Consider the following 21,190-nt stretch of genomic DNA (forward strand, 5'->3'; position numbering starts at 1 on the left):
GTTTCATCAGGAGCAGACTTTATTCGACCCTCGAGCCTTGAAACCCTCGAAACGCTCAAGATTCCACTTTTTGAAACACTTGCTATGATCGTGGTTCAATTTTGGCATCTTTCGCTTGCTCGTATATGAATATTAGTACTGAATATTATTGCGTAATTAATGTGGGTTGACACATTATTGCTAAACACCATCCAGTTAGGAGTGTTGCTCTTGTACGACAAAACAACAACAACAACATTGCTCCCTTGTGAAGCAAATAACTTTTGCTCACTATACCCTGTATCTTTAGGTACTTATTTAAATAAAAGTAAACAAATAATTAGTATATTTTCGGGTAGTTATAGCATTTATTGGTTAACCAACCAAATACAAAACCGCCTGGATCTGTCACTGAACGACCTTTAACCTACATTATTTGATCGTGTACTGTTTTCATCTACCCTCAACTGGCTTAAAGAGCCATTTGAGGGTAGATTTTGTTTACTTTTATTTAAATACCTAAAGATACAGAGTATAGTGGTTAACTATATGTCGTGACATATGACGACCGGTCTGGCCTAGTGACCCTGCTTGCGAAGCCGATGGTCCTGGGTTCGAATCCCAGTAAGGGCATTTATTTGTGTGATGAACACTAATATTTGTTCCTGAGTCATGGGTGTTTTCTATGTATATAAGTATGTATTTATCTATATAAGTATGTTATCGTCGCCTAGCACCCATAGTACAAGCTTTGCTTAGTGTGGGGCTAGGTTGATCTGTGTAAGATGTCCCCAATATTTATTTATTTATTGGTGTATGTTGCAGCGAACGCGTCATCCCCCCTGCACTGCAGCGGCATGATGTCCCCCCCGCCGCGGCCGCCGCCGCTGGCGCCGCCGCCCGTGCTGCACGAGACCGAGTCCAACTCCAGCTGGGCGGAGATGGAGACCTACGTCATAGGTACACTACTCTTCTCCACACCCGAACTGCTCCACAGCTAAACCTGGACGGTCGTCATCATCATCGCTGGCGCCGCCGCCCGTGCTGCACGAGACCGAGTCCAACTCCAGCTGGGCGGAGATGGAGACCTACGTCATAGGTACACTACTCTTCTCCACACCCGAACTGCTCCACAGCTAAACCTGGACGGTCGTCATCATCATCGCTGGCGCCGCCGCCCGTGCTGCACGAGACCGAGTCCAACTCCAGCTGGGCGGAGATGGAGACCTACGTCATAGGTACACTACTCTTCTCCACACCCGAACTGCTCCACAGCTAAACCTGGACGGTCGTCATCATCATCGCTGGCGCCGCCGCCCGTGCTGCACGAGACCGAGTCCAACTCCAGCTGGGCGGAGATGGAGACCTACGTCATAGGTACACTACTCTTCTCCACACCCGAACTGCTCCACAGCTAAACCTGGACGGTCGTCATCATCATCGCTGGCGCCGCCGCCCGTGCTGCACGAGACCGAGTCCAACTCCAGCTGGGCGGAGATGGAGACCTACGTCATAGGTACACTACTCTTCTCCACACCCGAACTGCTCCACAGCTAAACCTGGACGGTCGTCATCATCATCGCTGGCGCCGCCGCCCGTGCTGCACGAGACCGAGTCCAACTCCAGCTGGGCGGAGATGGAGACCTACGTCATAGGTACACTACTCTTCTCCACACCCGAACTGCTCCACAGCTAAACCTGGACGGTCGTCATCATCATCGCTGGCGCCGCCGCCCGTGCTGCACGAGACCGAGTCCAACTCCAGCTGGGCGGAGATGGAGACCTACGTCATAGGTATCTACATACTACCATAGCCTCCTAAGGCCTAGCATATACATGAAAAATCTAAAATTTGCCACTGAAATTTGAACATATACTGTAAGAAATAGAGTTGATTTTGCTTTGTATAAACATTTACATTACATTTAACGAAACGAAACAAATGCAACTAAATATGTTCCAATTGGAAATTATTCTCATGAAATTGTATAAGTACTATAAGTAGGATCTTGGGCCTTACGAGCATAGAGAAATATAGTAAGAATAGAGTGCTCACTCCATACATCAGTTTTGGTACCAAAACGACTATTATTTTCGTAGTCGACATCTAGCATCGAGTAGCGGAAAACAGACTATTTCTACATACAATATATTGGATTGGAGTATGTATATGTATGTATGTGTTAGTGAGGTTTGCTTGTCACCTGCCGATATGCTTAAATACTGGTGATGTTGTGTGTTACAGGAAATATTCAAATCCACCCGCCGACGGACGCCACCAAGCAGATGCTCATACTGCGATACCTCACGCCCATGGGCGAGTACCAAGAGGTAACCTATTTTATTGAAACATTTTTATAACCGGGTCTATCGCAAATTTCGCGGAAACGTCGGAAATAAAGGTAACAAAATAAATTCGCGGTAGACCCGGTTATAAATATGTGTTCAAAACGCGAGAATTTTAAATGCTGAACATATTTTATTAAAAAGAGTATTTTTAGTTAAATTATTACGTTATAAGTCGCTTTGGTTCCATTGCACCTGAATTTCGTTATATGAGAATACATCTAGATGTCAAAACGGAATTGTGACGAAATGCTTGAATCCCCGAACCCTATTTTTTTCTCTCAAAACACCACGTTTTCGAAATGCCTAAATTTCAAATCGACGTCTGTCACAATACCTAAAGCTCAAATTACTTAATAATTGCTGTGTTATCCTTTATTAAATCTTTGACTTTAGTGTTTACATATGTTTCAGTTCACTAATTGTTTGTCTGTTTGCAGTTCCTATCGCACGTGTTCGCACAAAACGCGCTCGGACTCATCCTCGGCTACCTCAACGTGCGCGAGTCCCGAGACTCGAGGCTAGCCTTCGAGGCTCTAAAGTATCTAGCAGCCTTGCTGTGCCACAAGAAGTTCTCCATCGACTTTATACACATGGGCGGGCTGCAGGTGAGTGTGTCAACTCGAGTCCCGAGACTCGAGGCTAGCCTTCGAGGCTCTAAAGTATCTAGCAGCCTTGCTGTGCCACAAGAAGTTCTCCATCGACTTTATACACATGGGCGGGCTGCAGGTGAGTGTGTCAACTCGAGTCCCGAGACTCGAGGCTAGCCTTCGAGGCTCTAAAGTATCTAGCAGCCTTACTGTGCCACAAGAAGTTCTCCATCGACTTTATACACATGGGCGGGCTGCAGGTGAGTGTGTCAACTCGAGTCCCGAGACTCGAGGCTAGCCTTCGAGGCTCTAAAGTATCTAGCAGCCTTACTGTGCCACAAGAAGTTCTCCATCGACTTTATACACATGGGCGGGCTGCAGGTGAGTGTGTCAACTCGAGTCCCGAGACTCGAGGCTAGCCTTCGAGGCTCTAAAGTATCTAGCAGCCTTGCTGTGCCACAAGAAGTTCTCCATCGACTTTATACACATGGGCGGGCTGCAGGTGAGAGAGAGAAAGAAGCAGTAAAAGAAAAATAAGACCCAACCCTACGAGTCAGCAAACTAGCTGGCCGCGTAGCCAACATGCCAATCGCTTACGCTTCGTAGCGATCGAAACGCAACTCTCACTGTCGCACTAATATGAAAGAGTGATAGAGAGACACAAAGCGTTTCGTTGTCGAAGCGATAGCGATTGTCACCTTGGCTAGGCCGGCTGGCAAGTGGCATTATAAAAATGGTTCCATGCCTAAAGGGCCCTTATGTATAATTGTACATGCATTGTTTTTATAATTGTTTTGTATGTTTTCCAGAAATTTCTCGAAGTACCTCGACCGTCGGTAGCGGCGACGGGAGTGTCCATCTGTCTGTACTACCTGGCGTACTGCGAGGACGCTATGGAACGAGTGTGTTTGTTGCCCCGAGCCACCCTTGCCGATCTTGTTAAGTGAGTATCAATATGATACACATGGATAGACCAATCGCCTGTTGCAGTTCACCTACAACTACCTCCTCGCTTAGCTCGTCGTCGCACCTGTCTATACTCTGTCGAATGACACTCTTCCGTCACAGTCTGTAAAACAATACAATCATTCGACGAAGCCGTCGTCGTAGGGCCATCGTGCGGGATGCGAGACCCGCCTCTCATGCGAGCGCACCCGAGCTGCATACATCTCCATTGTTTACTAACAACTTACTACTTAAACTACGAGCTTAGTAGCTCGGTATATATTTACAGGGCTAGCGTGTCTTATTAAAACGATAAAACTCTTTCTTCTGTCTTTGAATCTACGTATGATGTGTAAATGTATTTGCAGATATGCTCTATGGCTGCTAGAATGTTCGCACGACTCGGGCCGCTGCCACGCCACCATGTTCTTCGGGCTCTCCTTCCAGTTCAGGGTCATCTTAGAGGAGTTCGACAATCAGGTAATACCTAGGCAGACTTTAATCATTACCCATAACGGCTACAGGTGAGAGCGAGAGACCGCGTTTCGATCTCTCGCTCCCACCTGTCACGTTCCGCTCGTCCAGGCTTTAATTTTAAAATAAATAAAATATTATAGGACATTATTACACAAATCGCACAGTAAGCTCAATAAAGCTTTTGTGGGTACTTAGATAACGATATATATAATAGGTATATAAATGCTTAAATATATAGTTAACACCCATGACTCAGCAACAAATATCCGTGCTCATCGCACAAATAAATACCCTTACCAGGATTTGAACCCGGGACCATTGGCTTCATAGTCAGAGTCACTACCTACTAGGCCAGACAGGTCGTCAGATCTTGTTACCATTAATACCTATTAATCCCCGTTTGAAATATGAACAGACACACCGGCATTGATACATCGGCTGTAAACATTATATTGTATTTCAGGATGGTCTCCGAAAGCTGTATAACGTAATTTCAACACTACCAATACTGGGCTCCGACGAGGAGGAATCTCGCGTGTCTGAGGACGAAACGTGCGCCGCCAGGCAGATCGTGCGACACGTCTGTGTCGCGCTTAGAAGGTATTCCATTTCTATTTGAGTGTTGCATGACCCCCTTTAAGGTACACCAAACGATTAAACTAATTTGTTATTTTGTTTTATCTTTGCGGCAAGTTGCCTTGAAATGTACTCTCCGACAACCGCACATGCGGCGGCCGCCATTTTTTATTTTGAAAATTAGCCGCCTAGCGGCTGCGCGCCGTACGCCGCGAAATTTTAAATTATTGCTTTGCCGCCCGAGGAGCTAAGCGGCTCCTACTGTATTTTGCATCGTTAAAGTTAGGTTTGAAGGCTATAAAAATACATATTTATTTTAGGTACCTAGAGGCACACCTACGCCTGCGAGCAGCGCAAGTAGCGCGCGCGCAGGGCGACGTCGTGCCGGAGCCGCCACCATACAAGGTACGGTGACGGAATGTAATTGTTGAGCCATTTAGAGCTCACTTTATACTGTACACTACATAGCTTAGCTATTAAAATAACAAAATTAATTTGACACCTAAATGGCTCAATAAAAAAAAATGTTAATTTATCTCTGTAGTGAAAATCAATAACTGTTTACGTATGACAAAATTAGCCAATACAATATTCTCTAATTTTAGGCATCAAAATCATCCCCCGAAGAAATACAAGAACAAATAGAACTGCTGCAGTCAGTGGCGTGGTCGCGCTGGGCGCCTGTCGACGAGCTAGTAGAGCTAGGAGGCATCTCCTTACTGCTGCAGGTGGTCGGGCTGGCCTACGAGTGGAACTTCAACGGGAGGTATGCTCTATGTATATTGTATATCATCCCCCAATACACGAATAAATAGAACTGCTCCAATCCTAGTGGAACTAGGAGGGATCCTGCTGCCACAGATCGTTAATGTGTTGTGTGTGTTGGTGGCCTATGAGGGGAACTTCAACGGGAGGCATATGCCTTTCTATGTATATTGTATATCATCCCCCGAAGATACAAGGACAGATAGAACTGCTCCAGTCCTAGTGGAACTAGGAGAGATCCTGCTGCCACAGATTGTTAATGTGTGTTGTGTGTGTTGGTGGCCTATGAGGGGAACGTCAACGGGGGGTATATACGCCTTTCATGTATATTGTATATCATCCCCCGAAGATACAAGGACAGATAGAACTGCTCCAGTCCTAGTGGAACTAGGAGAGATTCTGCTGCCACAGATCGTTAATGTGTGTTGTGTGTGTTGGTGGCCTATGAGGTGAACTTCAATGGCAGGTATATGCTCTATGTATATTGTATATCATCCCCCGAAGATACAAGGACAGATAGAACCGCTCCAGTCCTAGTGGAACTATGAGATATCCTGCTGCCACAGATCGTTAATGTGTGTTGTGTGTGTTGGTGGCCTATGAGGGGAAATTCAACGGAAGGTATATGCCTTTCTATGTTTTTTTGTCCTCGTATATTCTTTACAGATACTTTATTTTATCTAAATCAATATGACTACCATCCACTCCATTTTGCTTCAAAAGCAAATCATGCATCCGTCAATCTAAAATAAACCTTATTTATTTCCCCTCTAGGTCGGAAACGGTCCGCTCAGCGCTAGACGTGGTGTCCGTATGCTGCGTCGCTCCAAGAGTCCAACTACTGTTAACGGAAAAAGTGGACATGCGAGACGCCGACATGACGACCGGCGTCAACATCGTGCTAGGTGAATATGGACCTTAATTACAATGTGTAGATTGAAAACGGTTCTACAAGTAATGCTTAACAAAGGTGGGCATGCGAGTTTTTGCTATATAATACGTGGCTCAATCCATATTTGTGTCGCTTGACTTCAAACTCGGGTGAACATTCGACCCTCAGCAAATATCTACCCTTTTTTTTTTTTTTTTTTTTATTGGGAGGAAAATCCGTTATGGATACCTCCGCACCGCAGGGACAGCGCGGAGGTTATGTCGGACTTTCACCGACTAAAAACCTCCCAGTAGTCTTCCTCGGCGCATTTCGGACGGCTCTGGGATCTCCAATGAACGCGCCAGTGCCGTCCTAGCGCTATGCCCCTCTTTTTTCAGTCGCAGTCCCTAGCTGCGACCGTCTCCGACCCCGAGAACCCCTTTTAGTCGCCTTTTACGACAGGCAGGGGATACCGTAGCCGTATTCTTACGCCCGGGCTACAGGGCGCAACAAATATCTACCCTATTACCTTTTGTTAATACCAAAATCGCATAATCTGACGGATGGATTTACCCGAGTTTGAAGGTTATGGCTAAGCTCGATTTCGTTGCCAGCGAAAAAACGACCTTTTAGTTTGTAAATATAGAATTGAGTTTTGATTGTAATGTTGGTCGTGATATCGCGTACGTGAGACTCAAGGGTTCCTTACTGTAAAGGCCTGGCCAAACAGCCGGCGCGACGCAGCTAACAGGTTACCGACGTCAAACAGACTGCGTCCCGCCGGTATCACGCCCCGCTTCTGTCGCGCCCCGCGCCGCGCTGCGCCGCGCGGACGCGGCGGCCCGCCGCGTCGCGCAAGGTCACATCAGTCGGATCGGACGTTAGGCAGCGAGCGGTGCGCCGCGTTCCCTCAACACGCCCTCAGAGCGCGCGAGAGCGTGAGGCCGGCGCGATCCGCGCGCGCCCTGGCAGAACAGGCATCGCGTCGCCATCACGCGACGCTGCGTCGCGCCGGCTGTTTGGCCAGGCCTTAAGGGTAACTTACTGTCTTTGTTTTAGGCGCGGCGGACGGCGAGATCGCACCGGAACCGGAAGTGCAAAAAGCGGCGCTCAACGTGCTCGTCAACTGCGTGTGCGCACCCGTGCACAGAGTGAGTTATTTGTTTTTATTCCTTAAACCCCATTTAAGACTTTACCTATTTCTTGGGCCCTTTTCTCGGACCCTCATCATCATCATCATCAGGCTATAGTAGTCCACTGCTGGACATAGCCCTCCCGTAAAGAGCGCCATAGCGCCCTGTCCTCAGCTTGCCGCATCCAGCATCTGCCTGCAGTCTTTCGCAGATCGTCATCCCACCTGGTCGGAGGGCGTCCTACACTACGTTTGCCAAGTCGCGGTCTCCACTCAAGAACACGTTTACCCCAGCGGTTGTCGGTTCTTCGTGCGATATGGCCAGCCCACTGCCACTTCACCTTGCTAATTCTTAGTTCTCTGTCGGATGTATTCGTTACGAATCCTATCCTGCAGAGAAACTCCGAGCATAGCTCTCTCCATAGCTCGCTGAGCGACTTTAAACGGGTGGACCAACCCTACCGTGAGTGTCCATGTCTCGGCTCCGTAGGTCATGACGGGTAGTACGCACTGATTGAAAACTTTTGTTTTCAAACATTGCGGTATGGATGACGAGAAGACTCGGCGCAGTTTCCCAAACGCTGCCCAGCCCAGCTGGACCCTCCTCTTGGCCTCCTTCTCGAAATTGTTTTTACCTAACTGCAGAATCTGCCCGAGGTAAGTGTATTCGGAAACGATTTCAAGAAGGTGACCATTTACGACTATCGGTATTGGATCAATGTGGCCATTGATCATGACTTTGGTTTTATCCAAATTCATGCCAAGACCGATGCGTCGCGAGGCTGCAGCTAGGCCGTCCAGCATCCGGTTCAGCTCCTCTAGCGACTCCGCCATTAAGACTATGTCATCTGCGAATCGTAGGTGTGAGATGTAGTCGCCGTTTATGTTCGTCTTAAACATATCTTCCAACGCGCTTGTGAACAGTTTCGGGGATATAACATCCCCCTGTCTCACTCCTCTGCGCAATTGGATGGGTTTAGACTGCTGACCCTGTACTTGGACACTCATGGTGGCGGCTTCGTAAAGACATCTCAACACCTCGATATAACGATAGTCTATTTGGCATCGCTGTAAGGATTCCAGAACAGCCCAGGTCTCGACAGAGTCAAAGGCCTTCTCATAGTCCACAAAGGCTAGACACGGGCTGATTATATTCTTCGGACTTCTGTATAATCTGCCTCACTGTGTGAATGTGGTCTATGGTGCCATATCCTCCGCGAAACCCTGCCTGCTCCGGCGGCTGGAACTCGTCGAGTCTCCTAGCGAGACGGTTCGTGACCACTCGTTAGAACAGCTTATAGACGTGGCTCAGGAGCGAGTTGGGTCTGTAATTTTTAAGGAGGGTTTTGTCCCCCTTCTTAAAAAAGAGCACCACCAAACTCCCGCTCCACGCCTTTGGAGTTCTCCCACTGTGAAGGACGGCGTTGAAGAGGTTCTGTAATTCCTGTATAACAGGGGCTCCTCCAGCTTTCAAAAGCTCTGATGTTATTCCGTCCTCACCGGGGGCTTTTCCATTTTTAAGCTGCCTCAGAGCTAACACGATCTCGTCTTGGCTGATGTCTGGCAGTTCGTCGGTGTAGTGGCGTGTCAGGGTGGCTCTGGAATCGTGGTCGTCTCGTCGGGAATGAGGGGCATGTGCAGCGTATAATCGGCCATAGAAATCCTCAATCTCGGCGGAGATCTCCGGCTTCGACAATACGATCCTCCCGTCGCGCGTTTTAAGCTTCGTCAGGTGGCTCCTGCCAAGCTGCTGAGTGAATACTTTGGACCCTTGGTTTCGCTCTATCGCCTCTTCAATGAGGCGTGTGTTGGAGCTCCGAAGGTCACGCCGTACCATCTTCGCTATTCGCTTGTTCAGGTCTGACCTCTACGACGAAGTCGCTTGGGTAGTTTCCCGTCTTTTTGTCATCAATCCGAGGGTCTCAGCCGAGAGTTTGGATTTCTTGCCAGTCCGCTGCGTTCCGCAGAATTTGACGCCCTCATCCCTCAGAGTTTCGACCAGATTATGTAGGGTCTCGTCAGCGTCATCGGTGGGTTCCAAGGCAACAAATCTATCCCTGAGAAGCTGCTGGAACTTCTCAGTACCCGCCATAATTTGGATTGGGTTAGGGCGGAGCGCGGACTTCATCAGACGGTTTCTTTCAAGCTTCAAGTTGATATTCCGAGAGCCTCGGAGGAGTCGGTGATCAGATCCGGTATTGAACCTGTTGATCACTGAGACATCTCTGAATATGTGCCTGCTATCCGTTATGATGAAGTCGATCTCATTTTTAGTCACAGTGTCGGGGCTTTGCCATGTCCACTTCCTTTGAGGCTGTTTCTTAAAGAAGGAGTTCATTAAGAACAGTCCCTCTTTCTCAAGGAAGTTGACAAGCATTTGCCCCCTGTGATTCCTAACTCCGTAACCATGCGGGCCTATCCGGGATTCGTTGCCAGTCTGGGTTCCCACCTTGCCGTCAAAGTCCCCCATAACAACATTGAAGTGGGCCTTAGTGGTGTTGTGCAAGGCTTTGGATATGTCTTCGTACATATCCTCCACTTCATCATCCGAGTGTGCCGAGGTCGGTGCGTAAACCTGAATTACCTTCATGCTGTAGCGCTTGGACAGCCGAAGGATCAGGTACGCTACCCTGGTCGACACACTGGAGATTTCTTCAACGTTGTTAGAGAGGGCCTTATTGACGAGGAAACCTACACCACCCTGGGATGTTTTATCACCCTCGCGAAAGTAGAGAAGATGGCCCGAGTCTAGGGTTACGGTGTCCTCCCCCTCTCTACGGATTTCACATAACCCTAGAACATGCCATTTAATGTTCTCTAACTCCACTTCCAACTGCGCTAGATGGTGGTCAAGCCTCAGAGTGCGTCCGTTAAACGTAGCCAGGGTCAAATTTTGTAATGAATGGCAGCCTAATGTAGCCCGGGGATTCTTAGCACCCCTTGCCCCGCCGTTACCGTGGCCGCTGCCATGGCCAGGAATAGCGAGGCGGCCGGGAACTGGGGGCCATTCGTGTCTTTTCATTTGGGGGTAATGCCCGTAATCCCCACGCTGGGCATGCGGGTTGGGGATCGCAGTTCAGTAATTGTTCTGCAGGGGGCGCTGCTGCCCACCCCCCGGTTATATTTCCCTTAGTCGCCTTTTACGACACCCACGGGAAGAATTGGGTTGGTGCTATTTTATAGGCCGGCACCACACGGCACCCTATTCTCCCTAAATCGCCTGGTTCTATTTTACTGCCTTATCCCAGAAGAGTTCTATCATAATTATTCTTTGGGGGCAGTTGTTTTTGTAGCCAAAGCTTACCTACTTTCAGCCTTAGACTTTTAACTGATACAAATAAATGTAAATATGATTGTAAACAACAATTTTTTATTTGTAGGCAGGCACATCGACGACGCGCTTCTCAATATCAGGGTCCAGCAAGAAGAAAACAGCGCTCAAGTCGTACGAGGACGTCATACAGAAAGTCTGGGAGAGCGTGCGCTCCAACAACGGGATTATGGTGAGTCATATGTAGAGCGACATAGAACGAGCGAGACTGTGTAAAAAACAGCGCTCAAGTCGTACGAGGACGTCATACAGAAAGTCTGGGAGAGCGTGCGCTCCAACAACGGGATTATGGTGAGTCATACGTAGAGCGACATAGACCGAGCGAGACTTTGTCTAGAAAACAGCGCTCAAGTCGTACGAGGACGTCATACAGAAAGTCTGGGAGAGCGTGCGCTCCAACAACGGGATTATGGTGAGTCATATGTAGAGCGACATAGACCCAGCGAGACTTTGTCTAGAAAACAGCGCTCAAGTCGTACGAGGACGTCATACAGAAAGTCTGGGAGAGCGTGCGCTCCAACAACGGGATTATGGTGAGTCATATGTAGAGCGACATAGACCGAGCGAGATTTTGTCTAGAAAACAGCGCTCAAGTCGTACGAGGACGTCATACAGAAAGTCTGGGAGAGCGTGCGCTCCAACAACGGGATTATGGTGAGTGATATGTAGAGCGACATAGACCGAGCGAGACTTTGTCTAGAAAACAGCGCTCAAATCGTACGAGGACGTCATACAGACAGTCTGGGAGAGCGTGCGCTCCAACAACGGGATTATGGTGAGTCATACCATAGAGAAATAAGTAAGGATAGAGTGCTATCTCCATACAGATGTGGTGCATGATTGTTTTCTTTCGTATTTTCTCGGAAACGTTCGTATGTGTCATGCTACCTCAGTCAACCTCAGTACTTTTTGTACCGAGACTGACTGAAATAGCTAGACCCTTTCGTACGTTTCCGTGAAAATACGAATGAAAATAATTGTGTGCTGTAGTTGGGATGTAATCAAATTTTGCAGCAAAATCGGCGTGTACGTTTCACGAAAGTTGGGTGTAAGCGCTCGAAAAATTACTAAGTCTAAGAACCAGAAGCTTTTCTGGCTTTGCAAATTGAAGCTGTGCCAAGACAATTAGTGTTGGGAGATAAATAGTTGCTAAATTCGTAAAGAAAACACCTGAATGTTCAATTTGATCAGTCTAGCTGTTAGATTTAAAATCAGTATTTGTCTGCAGGTGTTATTATCCCTGATGATGGTGAAACAACCCATCACGGACGCGGACCGGCTCCGAGGGCTGGCGTGTCGCGCGCTGGCCGGGCTGGCGCGCTGCGCGACGGTGCGACAGATCATCTCCAAGCTTCCTCTGTTCACCACCTCGCAGATACAAGGTATGTATTGTTAAGAGGGAAAACACCATACATCATTAAATAAAGGATTTAATACATAAAACTTGGAAAACAGGCGTAGCTTCAAGTAAATCACACTCCGACGCAGTAATGGCGCGGGCGATCCTCTTCTGACAGTCCGGGTCGCGCCAGTCCTAGTGTCACCATTGACACCTACCGTAGGGCTGCGTTCGAGCAAACCACATAATCGGTTATCAGTATAAAGTAATATCTTTTTGTTTTAAGGAAAAGAATAATTCGATCTCTATAGTTCGTTTTTTTAGCATTTAAAAAAAGGTAAACAATCTTGACGTGCCTTTTTATTGAAAAACACTTTTGAAAAATAAGTATCGGCAAATATGTAACAATTATGAATCATATACGACTATTTACATTCTTTTGTTTCATAAGTAATAGCAAAGACATATGTAACTTCGTATAAGACGAATAAAGTCTAAGGAAAAAACGTGCCTCGGAATTCAAGTAAAAGTCATTCTCGAATAGATGGTGCACACACCTTTAGCCTATCCTCGGCTAGATGGCGTGACGACACCGTTTCATATTTAACAATTTTAACACATAGATATCAGTGAATGAACATGGATCCAAATGATATAAAAATAATAAAATCATTTATCCATATATATACATTTTTTGATAACTTTATACGTTTTCATTTTGAGTTTTAGTCGTGTGTCGATAGATGGCAGTAAATTTACAGTGACTACAAAATTTACAATGACAGGACCCCTCTATACTATCTATTCTTTTTGGTAATAGTTACCTGATTTTCAAACAGCGTTTTTTTTTTTTTCAATTAAAAGATACGTCAAGATCGCGTAGTCTTTGGGCTTGTGCGCAAATCAAGCGAGGTGTTTTCGGCTACTTTTAGAACCCCCCTCCCCCTTGGTGATACTTGGTGAGGTTTTTGGCTACCCCCCTCCCCCCACACACCTCACGTTTATTTTTTTGAAATTTTTTCATTCGATTTAATTTTAAGATAAATAGTATTGTATATAGAAAATCTTGTTTATTTTTCTATTTTCGTTAAATAGACTCGCTATTTTGAAGTGTAGAGTGAAGATTTATGTTTAACGGAACCGAGAAAAAGTATCTACTCATTTGGTAGGTTTTTTCTTAGTTTCGTTCACTGTAGAAAAATACACGCGAGGTTTCCTTATACCCCCCTCCCCCAACGTGATCTATCGTGATTTTTTCCCCCCATGGAGCCTCGCGTGATTTGTGCAGAAGCCCAGACTACTTCACATATTTGTAATTTTTTTATTCGTTTTCAGTGTTGATGCGAGACCCAATCCTACAAGAAAAGCGACAGGAGCATGTGATGTTCCAAAAGTACGCGTTAGAATTGTTAGAGCGGGTCTCCGGGAAGAGCAAACACATGGGCGCGGAGTTCGAGACCTCGCTAGCTAATATACATCGGGTAAGATTTGATTTTACTAGTATTATCTTGTTAGTTGTTATTTAGCACTTCCTAAAGGTCACAGTTTTGGACGCCAGCGGATTTATTAGATTGTCTCGAGGACACGTTTTGTTTAAAAACTTATGCTATTTACAGGAACTCTACATAAATTATGTGTTTTATCTTGTTATTTTTCTCAAAAATGGACGGCAAAGTCGACTTTGCCCTTTAAAAAATAGGTCGCGAAGCGCGTAGTTTATGGTCAGTCAAAAATTAAAAAGTTAAAAACATTGCAGTCTCGATTTTGGGACTGCAATGTTGCATACAAATTCCATTATTTGTCGAGTTCCAAACTTTTTAAAAGTTTAAATGGCCATATCAAATGAAGGCACAGGCCCATTAAACAGCCAAACAGATGATAAGTACTTATTATTATAATGTTGGCATCGCGACTATTTAGCTGTCTCAAATAGGTTGGCGTATTTTCGGCAGAAAAATACACTTCTATTTTAAAATTTAAAAAATAAAAAGGCGGCAAAGCAAACTTTTTCAATTGTTCCTATTATTTTCTGTGAAAGTATATACGTAAGAACGTTGCTTTTGTAAAATATTTCTATGATATTTATATTTCTTGGACCATTTCTGAGAAAAGCACTATATATGACTCGGCTGGAAGGCTACTTGCTGGCTTCGGATTCAATTAAACGGATTCCCAAGGTCGTCCGTTTAAAACGAATCCTCAGCCTGCAAGTAGCTACTTCCGAGCCTCGACAATAATGTACTATATATTGCAGGCGAACGTGGTAGCCCAAACCCGCATCCACTACAACGAGCGTCAACTCCTGCAACTAGTGGCGGCGCACCTGGCCGCCCGCGGGCTCAGCGAGAGCGCCGCCACGCTGCAGCGCGAGGCCGCCCTCCCCGCGCCGCCCGCGCAGCTCGCCCCCCCGCCGCCGCCCGTCTACACCCCCGCCGCCTCCGCCACCCCCACCGCCGCGCCGCACAGGGTGAGTGTACAGCTAGTCGCGGCGCACCCGGCCGCCCGCGGGCTCAGCGAGAGCGCCGCCACGCTGCAGCGCGAGGCCGCCCTCCCCGCGCCGCCCGCGCAGCTCGCCCCCCCGCCGCCGCCCGTCTACACCCCCGCCGCCTCCGCCACCCCCACCGCCGCGCCGCACAGGGTGAGTGTACAGCTAGTAGCGGCGCACCCGGCCGCCCGCGGGCTCAGCGAGAGCGCCGCCACGCTGCAGCGCGAGGCCGCCCTCCCCGCGCCGCCCGCGCAGCTCGCCCCCCCGCCGCCGCCCGTCTACACCCCCGCCGCCTCCGCCACCCCCACCGCCGCGCCGCACAGGGTGAGTGTACAGCTAGTAGCGGCGCACCCGGCCGCCCGCGGGCTCAGCGAGAGCGCCGCCACGCTGCAGCGCGAGGCCGCCCGCCCCGCGCCGCCCGCGCAGCTCGCCCCCCCGCCGCCGCCCGTCTACACCCCCGCCGCCTCCGCCACCCCCACCGCCGCGCCGCACAGGGTGAGTGTACAGCTAGTAGCGGCGCACCCGGCCGCCCGCGGGCTCAGCGAGAGCGCCGCCACGCTGCAGCGCGAGGCCGCCCTCCCCGCGCCGCCCGCGCAGCTCGCCCCCCCGCCGCCGCCCGTCTACACCCCCGCCGCCTCCGCCACCCCCACCGCCGCGCCGCACAGGGTGAGTGTACAGCTAGTAGCGGCGCACCCGGCCGCCCGCGGGCTCAGCGAGAGCGCCGCCACGCTGCAGCGCGAGGCCGCCCTCCCCGCGCCGCCCGCGCAGCTCGCCCCCCCGCCGCCGCCCGTCTACACCCCCGCCGCCTCCGCCACCCCCACCGCCGCGCCGCACAGGGTGAGTGTACAGCTAGTAGCGGCGCACCCGGCCGCCCGCGGGCTCAGCGAGAGCGCCGCCACGCTGCAGCGCGAGGCCGCCCTCCCCGCGCCGCCCGCGCAGCTCGCCCCCCCGCCGCCGCCCGTCTACACCCCCGCCGCCTCCGCCACCCCCACCGCCGCGCCGCACAGGGTGAGTGTACAGCTAGTAGCGGCGCACCCGGCCGCCCGCGGGCTCAGCGAGAGCGCCGCCACGCTGCAGCGCGAGGCCGCCCTCCCCGCGCCGCCCGCGCAGCTCGCCCCCCCGCCGCCGCCCGTCTACACCCCCGCCGCCTCCGCCACCCCCACCGCCGCGCCGCACAGGGTGAGTGTACAGCTAGTAGCGGCGCACCCGGCCGCCCGCGGGCTCAGCGAGAGCGCCGCCACGCTGCAGCGCGAGGCCGCCCTCCCCGCGCCGCCCGCGCAGCTCGCCCCCCCGCCGCCGCCCGTCTACACCCCCGCCGCCTCCGCCACCCCCACCGCCGCGCCGCACAGGGTGAGTGTACAGCTAGTAGCGGCGCACCCGGCCGCCCGCGGGCTCAGCGAGAGCGCCGCCACGCTGCAGCGCGAGGCCGCCCTCCCCGCGCCGCCCGCGCAGCTCGCCCCCCCGCCGCCGCCCGTCTACACCCCCGCCGCCTCCGCCACCCCCACCGCCGCGCCGCACAGGGTGAGTGTACAGCTAGTAGCGGCGCACCTGGCCAAAGGTACTGTAGCTACATAATTTACCATGACAGTAACTCTCTATTTCAAATTATTTCTGCTATTACATAGAGGGTCAGTCGTACCGACCATTATGGGGCTCCCACATTGGCTGTGTTATTAAATTTTATATAACATTATGTAACAGAAACAACATAATAAAACACTATCAATACTATCATGATGTCCCTGTCACACGATGTTAAACACACATTTACATTTACAACACATTTTATACACACACACACACACATTTACTCATTTGACATTTTATAACAGCCAAGGTGGGAGCACCATTACGGACTAATCGACGGCAAGCGGCGGGTAATTGTGAAACTCCCTATACTATTGTTTTCGTTGCACCTGACATTCGAAACTCCGTAAGCGCGCTATAAGAAATACCAACGCCATCTGTTAGGATTTCATGACACGATGTTGCCAGTGACGGAGCCACAATTTGAACGATATTGTTTACCAATATTGTTTTTTTTCAGTCGCGGTTATCCGGTGCGCGGTCCAGCACGAGCTCCCTGGCGCGCGACCACCACGACCTGTTCAACAACAGCGTCGAGGAGAGCCCCGTGCCGCAAGTTATTAAACTAAGGTATAATATACTGTCATAATATCGAGGAAGTACAGTCAGCATTAAATAGATAGGGACGGTCAAAGTGTACAAGTAATAAAAATATGTTACAGTATATTTAGCGACTTTGGCCGTATTTGATACTAAAGAATCTATTTATACAATAGAATCGGGTAACTTTATTTAAATTTAAATGTTGTTTAATGCATAAGTTATGCACTTAACCCTTTACCAGGCTAAGGGATACATATTTCCTACATACGGCACTTCAAACATGTGTTCTATTTTCGATGAGTAAGACTGACATTTGATTGTCATTTTTGAAATGTCAGCCTGGTAAAGGGTTATCCACCATTTGCCGTTTACGCTTAGGCAAAGTATGTACTCCGTTATTTCTGGCTATGATTGGTGTCCGTGCGAACTCATTGTGTGAATGTGGGTTGGATGAGGGCAACTTGGACCACATCTTCTTTGCTTGTACAAAATGTAGCTACTCACTATACGATGTACTACCCGAAAATGTTCCACGACCTATATGCTTTAGCTCGCTTCTTTGCCACATGGATACTAAGCTAACTTCTATTCTAATTAAATATTTACAAACAAATAACATAAAACTCTAAATATTGTCTTATCTCTTCTAATTTAATGCGTATAATTCATGTCAATCTATACTCGTTTTATTCTAAACTCTATATTTCTATATTATATATATCGTTTTCTTCTCTTCCACTTCCTTCATGTTGGCACTACTAACGTTCTGTCATCCGCTTCCCGCTTTTTTGCTAATCGTTGTATTCGTCATGTGTTTGTCTGTGATGTTCATAACAATTATTTGTTTTTAGGTTTCCCCGACTACATCCTCCCAAAAATGCAAAATTATTATACCGAACATTCTCCTCACGTGTGAAAGTCAACACCGACATTGGCAAATCCACCCTGTGCAAAATTCCAGGGAGTAAGCCAGAAAAAAAAAAAATGTCTACAAGAGATCTTAATCATAAAAGGGTGCGTAGCCAACATGCCAATCGTTTACACTCCGTAGCGAACGAAACGCAACTCTCATTGTCTCAGTAATATGGGAGAGTGATAGACAAAGAGTAAGTATACAGTGATAGAGAGACAAAGCGTTTCGTTGTCGTACGTAGCGCAAGCGATTGTCACCTTGGCTAGGCACCCAGAGGGCTTATCGTCAAATGTTGTCTACTCATTAATAACACTTTTCCGGAATCTATTTTTACTTAAGTTTATCTAATGTGTTTATATTATTAGAAATATTAGAACAAATTAAATTATTTTCAGAATATATTTTAATTTGTTTTTATTTCAAGTAGAAACACTACCCACCACTGGCCTGGGGCACTGGAGGCCTCGGTCACTTTATCTTAGTATATGACATCTATTTTAGTTTATAATTTGTTTACAGAAAAGTCCAAAACCAGTGCATGTCCCCCGGCGCCCCGGGCGGCAGCGAGCACCGGCGCTCCCTGCAGAAGCAGCTGAGCGCCGCCGCCGGGGACCCCGCGCTGACGGCCCACCGCGTCACCCTGCACTCCATCATCACGGAGTACCTCTACAACCAGCACGCCACCTGCAAGAACCCGGTGGTTACGTGTCCGCAGTTTAACCTGTTCGAGTGAGTACTTTATAGCTGGCCCTGGCCCCTGTTAGGAGACTCCCTTCACACGTCGCGTCTACACTCCATCATCACCATAGAGTATAAAGTAATATAAGTAAAGAAAGATTGGTAAACTCCATACATCAGTTTTCTTACCAAAACGCGCGTTATTTCGTAGTCGACATCTAGCGTCAAGTAGCGGAATTTATCAGTACTGCTAGTCGGCAATAGATGTCACGACGAACGAAAACTCTAATGCTGAACAATTTTCAGCTAATATTATAACCGGATTAACTGGAAGTCTATTTTCAACCCCTTCTGCTTATAATATTAGTTTTAAATTGTTTTAGTAGTATATTTTTCGTCAGCAGCTACAGTAGTAGTTGTTTTGGTAAGAAAACTGATGTATGGTGTTACCACTCTTTCTTTACTGATTTCTATGATCATCACAGAGTACCTCTACAACCAACATGCTACGTGCAAGAACCTTGTTGTTATGTGTCCGTAGTTCAACTTGTTTGAGTATATTAGACTATTTTTAAGGGGCCCACTGATTAACAGTCCGCCGGAAGGTATCGGCCTGTCAGTTGTTCAGAACTGTCAAAATTTTGTTCTAACTGACAGGCCGATACCGTCCGGCGGACTGTTAAACAGTGGGCCCCTTTAATATTCTTCCAGCACCTTGTCGGCACCCTGTTAATAGTTGAGGTATTCAATCTATAAGTTTAGAATAAATCGAAAAATTACTGTTCTGTGTGTGACTCGAACTCACGATTATTGGAACACTATCTCAGTGTAACACTTTAAACTCTCGCGTTTTGTACACATATTTAATTACACAAACGAAATTATATCGAGGTAGACCCGTTTGTGTAATTAAATACTATCTCAGTGCTCTGCCATTTGAACTACCAAGACCTCACTCATGGACAGGAAATTAAAATTTTAAGCTTAATAGTATCGGTCATAGATGTTTCTGATTGACTTAAAATTAATTTATTCAATCTATAGTCGGTATTAGACATCCCGTCTCCATTTTATTGTCCTTCAGCCGCCCAGAGGCATATACCGGGTGTGGCCTGTAATATGAGCAAAAAATTTAACTGTAGGCTGTACTCCTCATACTGACCAACATTTGTTCAGCGACTTTTAAAAATAACTTGTGGTTTGATTTTTAATACACTTTAAAGTTTATTCTAAGACGCAATGTATTGCGAATTTTGTTATGTTTAAGGCGTGACAAGCAACGTCAATCACAATGATATGGCGCGGCGATGGCGTCCATTGAAGATAATATTTATTTTGTATGAAAAATAGGGAGTCAAAATACTTCATAATTTTTAAAAGTTGTTGAACAAAAGTGTCACCGTTTGAGGAGTAGAGTCTATGTTTTAATTATTTGCTCATGTTACAGGCCACACCCAGTATAAGGTCTCACGTTCCATTGAATTTGAAACGTTAATGTGACGCATAAAAAAATACAGTTGCCTCGGGAAGTAGTCGTTTGTCGGTTAGAGATTATTTAATGTGTTTCGTCTTGAAGTGTCATAGATAAGAAACTAATTACAACGAATATTAGAGCGTTTATAAAAAACCGGATAAGTGCGAGTTGGGCTCGTTCACCGAGGGTTCCGTATTTTTTAGTATTTGTTGCTACAGCGGCAACAGAAATACGTCATCTGTGAAAATTTCAACTGTCTAGCTATCACGGTTGATGAGATACAGCCTGGTGACAGACAGACGGATAGACGGACAGTGGAGTCTTAGTAATAGCCTAATACGTTTCCCGTTTTTACCCATAGGGTACGGAACCCTAAAAATAGTGTTTTCCCCTTAGGCCGCACAAGTGCCCCGACCCGCGCGGCGCGGGCTCGCTCCTGGCCGCGCCGGCGCCCAACGTGTGCGCGCGCCTCCTGCGCAGGGAGCTGGGCGCTCCCTGCGCGGCCAGCAGGAGGGCCGACGCCAAGCTCGCGCACTCGCACTTCGCCGCCGCTCGCACGCTCCGACTGCAGGACGACGACGCCTACTTCACGCACACCATCTTCCACGTGAGTACACAACACACACCCGTGATACCACATCATAACAAAACAACCGTCGAGACCTTGAGACGGCCGTCCGATCGGCGAGGAAGATTAGCGATCGATTACTTTTACATACGACAAATATGGGTCTCTATTGTTCCCCAAAAAGTTTGCCCGCATTTTCCTTAGTCATAATTGATTTGGTTCAGAAATACGTCACTTTTCAGGATTGACTGATATGACTAACGATGCATTATGACTTAAAACTTTATGGGAAATAAAGGGTCCCCGAAAAATATAGGTCTTAATATTAATCCTTTGGGAAAAAAGTTACACATTATTGACCGAGCGAAAGCGAAAGTCTCCGTTTCAGATTAGGCGAAAATTCTTTCGTATGTCCGGGTGTTCTCCTCTACAGGACGCAATTTCTCAACCAATTCCCTTGAATTTTGATGAAATTAAATTAAGTTATCGTTTATTTCGACCATCTAGGATGATACAAACACACACAACAAAATAATACATTACAACAAATTAAACTAGTTAATTAATAAAATTACATAACATTAAGATGAA

General features: G+C 47.9%; 1 protein-coding gene across 1 annotated transcript in view; it reads left to right on the forward strand.

Annotated features, from left to right (window-relative positions):
* The window catches only part of LOC134803419 (protein mahjong), a 58,985-nt gene that overhangs the window by 16,025 nt on the left and 21,770 nt on the right, over positions 1–21,190 (forward strand). The window contains exons 8-24 of the mRNA XM_063776239.1: positions 805–939; positions 2,225–2,310; positions 2,766–2,933; positions 3,725–3,858; positions 4,229–4,340; positions 4,801–4,937; positions 5,234–5,318; positions 5,519–5,679; positions 6,453–6,583; positions 7,609–7,700; positions 11,062–11,184; positions 12,241–12,394; positions 13,687–13,832; positions 14,606–14,806; positions 16,884–16,993; positions 18,399–18,608; positions 20,428–20,638. Of these exons, the coding sequence (XP_063632309.1) occupies positions 805–939; positions 2,225–2,310; positions 2,766–2,933; positions 3,725–3,858; positions 4,229–4,340; positions 4,801–4,937; positions 5,234–5,318; positions 5,519–5,679; positions 6,453–6,583; positions 7,609–7,700; positions 11,062–11,184; positions 12,241–12,394; positions 13,687–13,832; positions 14,606–14,806; positions 16,884–16,993; positions 18,399–18,608; positions 20,428–20,638 (2,396 nt within the window). The remainder of the gene's footprint in view (positions 1–804; positions 940–2,224; positions 2,311–2,765; positions 2,934–3,724; positions 3,859–4,228; positions 4,341–4,800; positions 4,938–5,233; positions 5,319–5,518; positions 5,680–6,452; positions 6,584–7,608; positions 7,701–11,061; positions 11,185–12,240; positions 12,395–13,686; positions 13,833–14,605; positions 14,807–16,883; positions 16,994–18,398; positions 18,609–20,427; positions 20,639–21,190) is intronic.

This window comes from Cydia splendana, chromosome 26 (genome assembly GCF_910591565.1).
Source record: "Cydia splendana chromosome 26, ilCydSple1.2, whole genome shotgun sequence".
In the NCBI taxonomy this organism is placed as follows: domain Eukaryota; kingdom Metazoa; phylum Arthropoda; class Insecta; order Lepidoptera; family Tortricidae; genus Cydia; species Cydia splendana.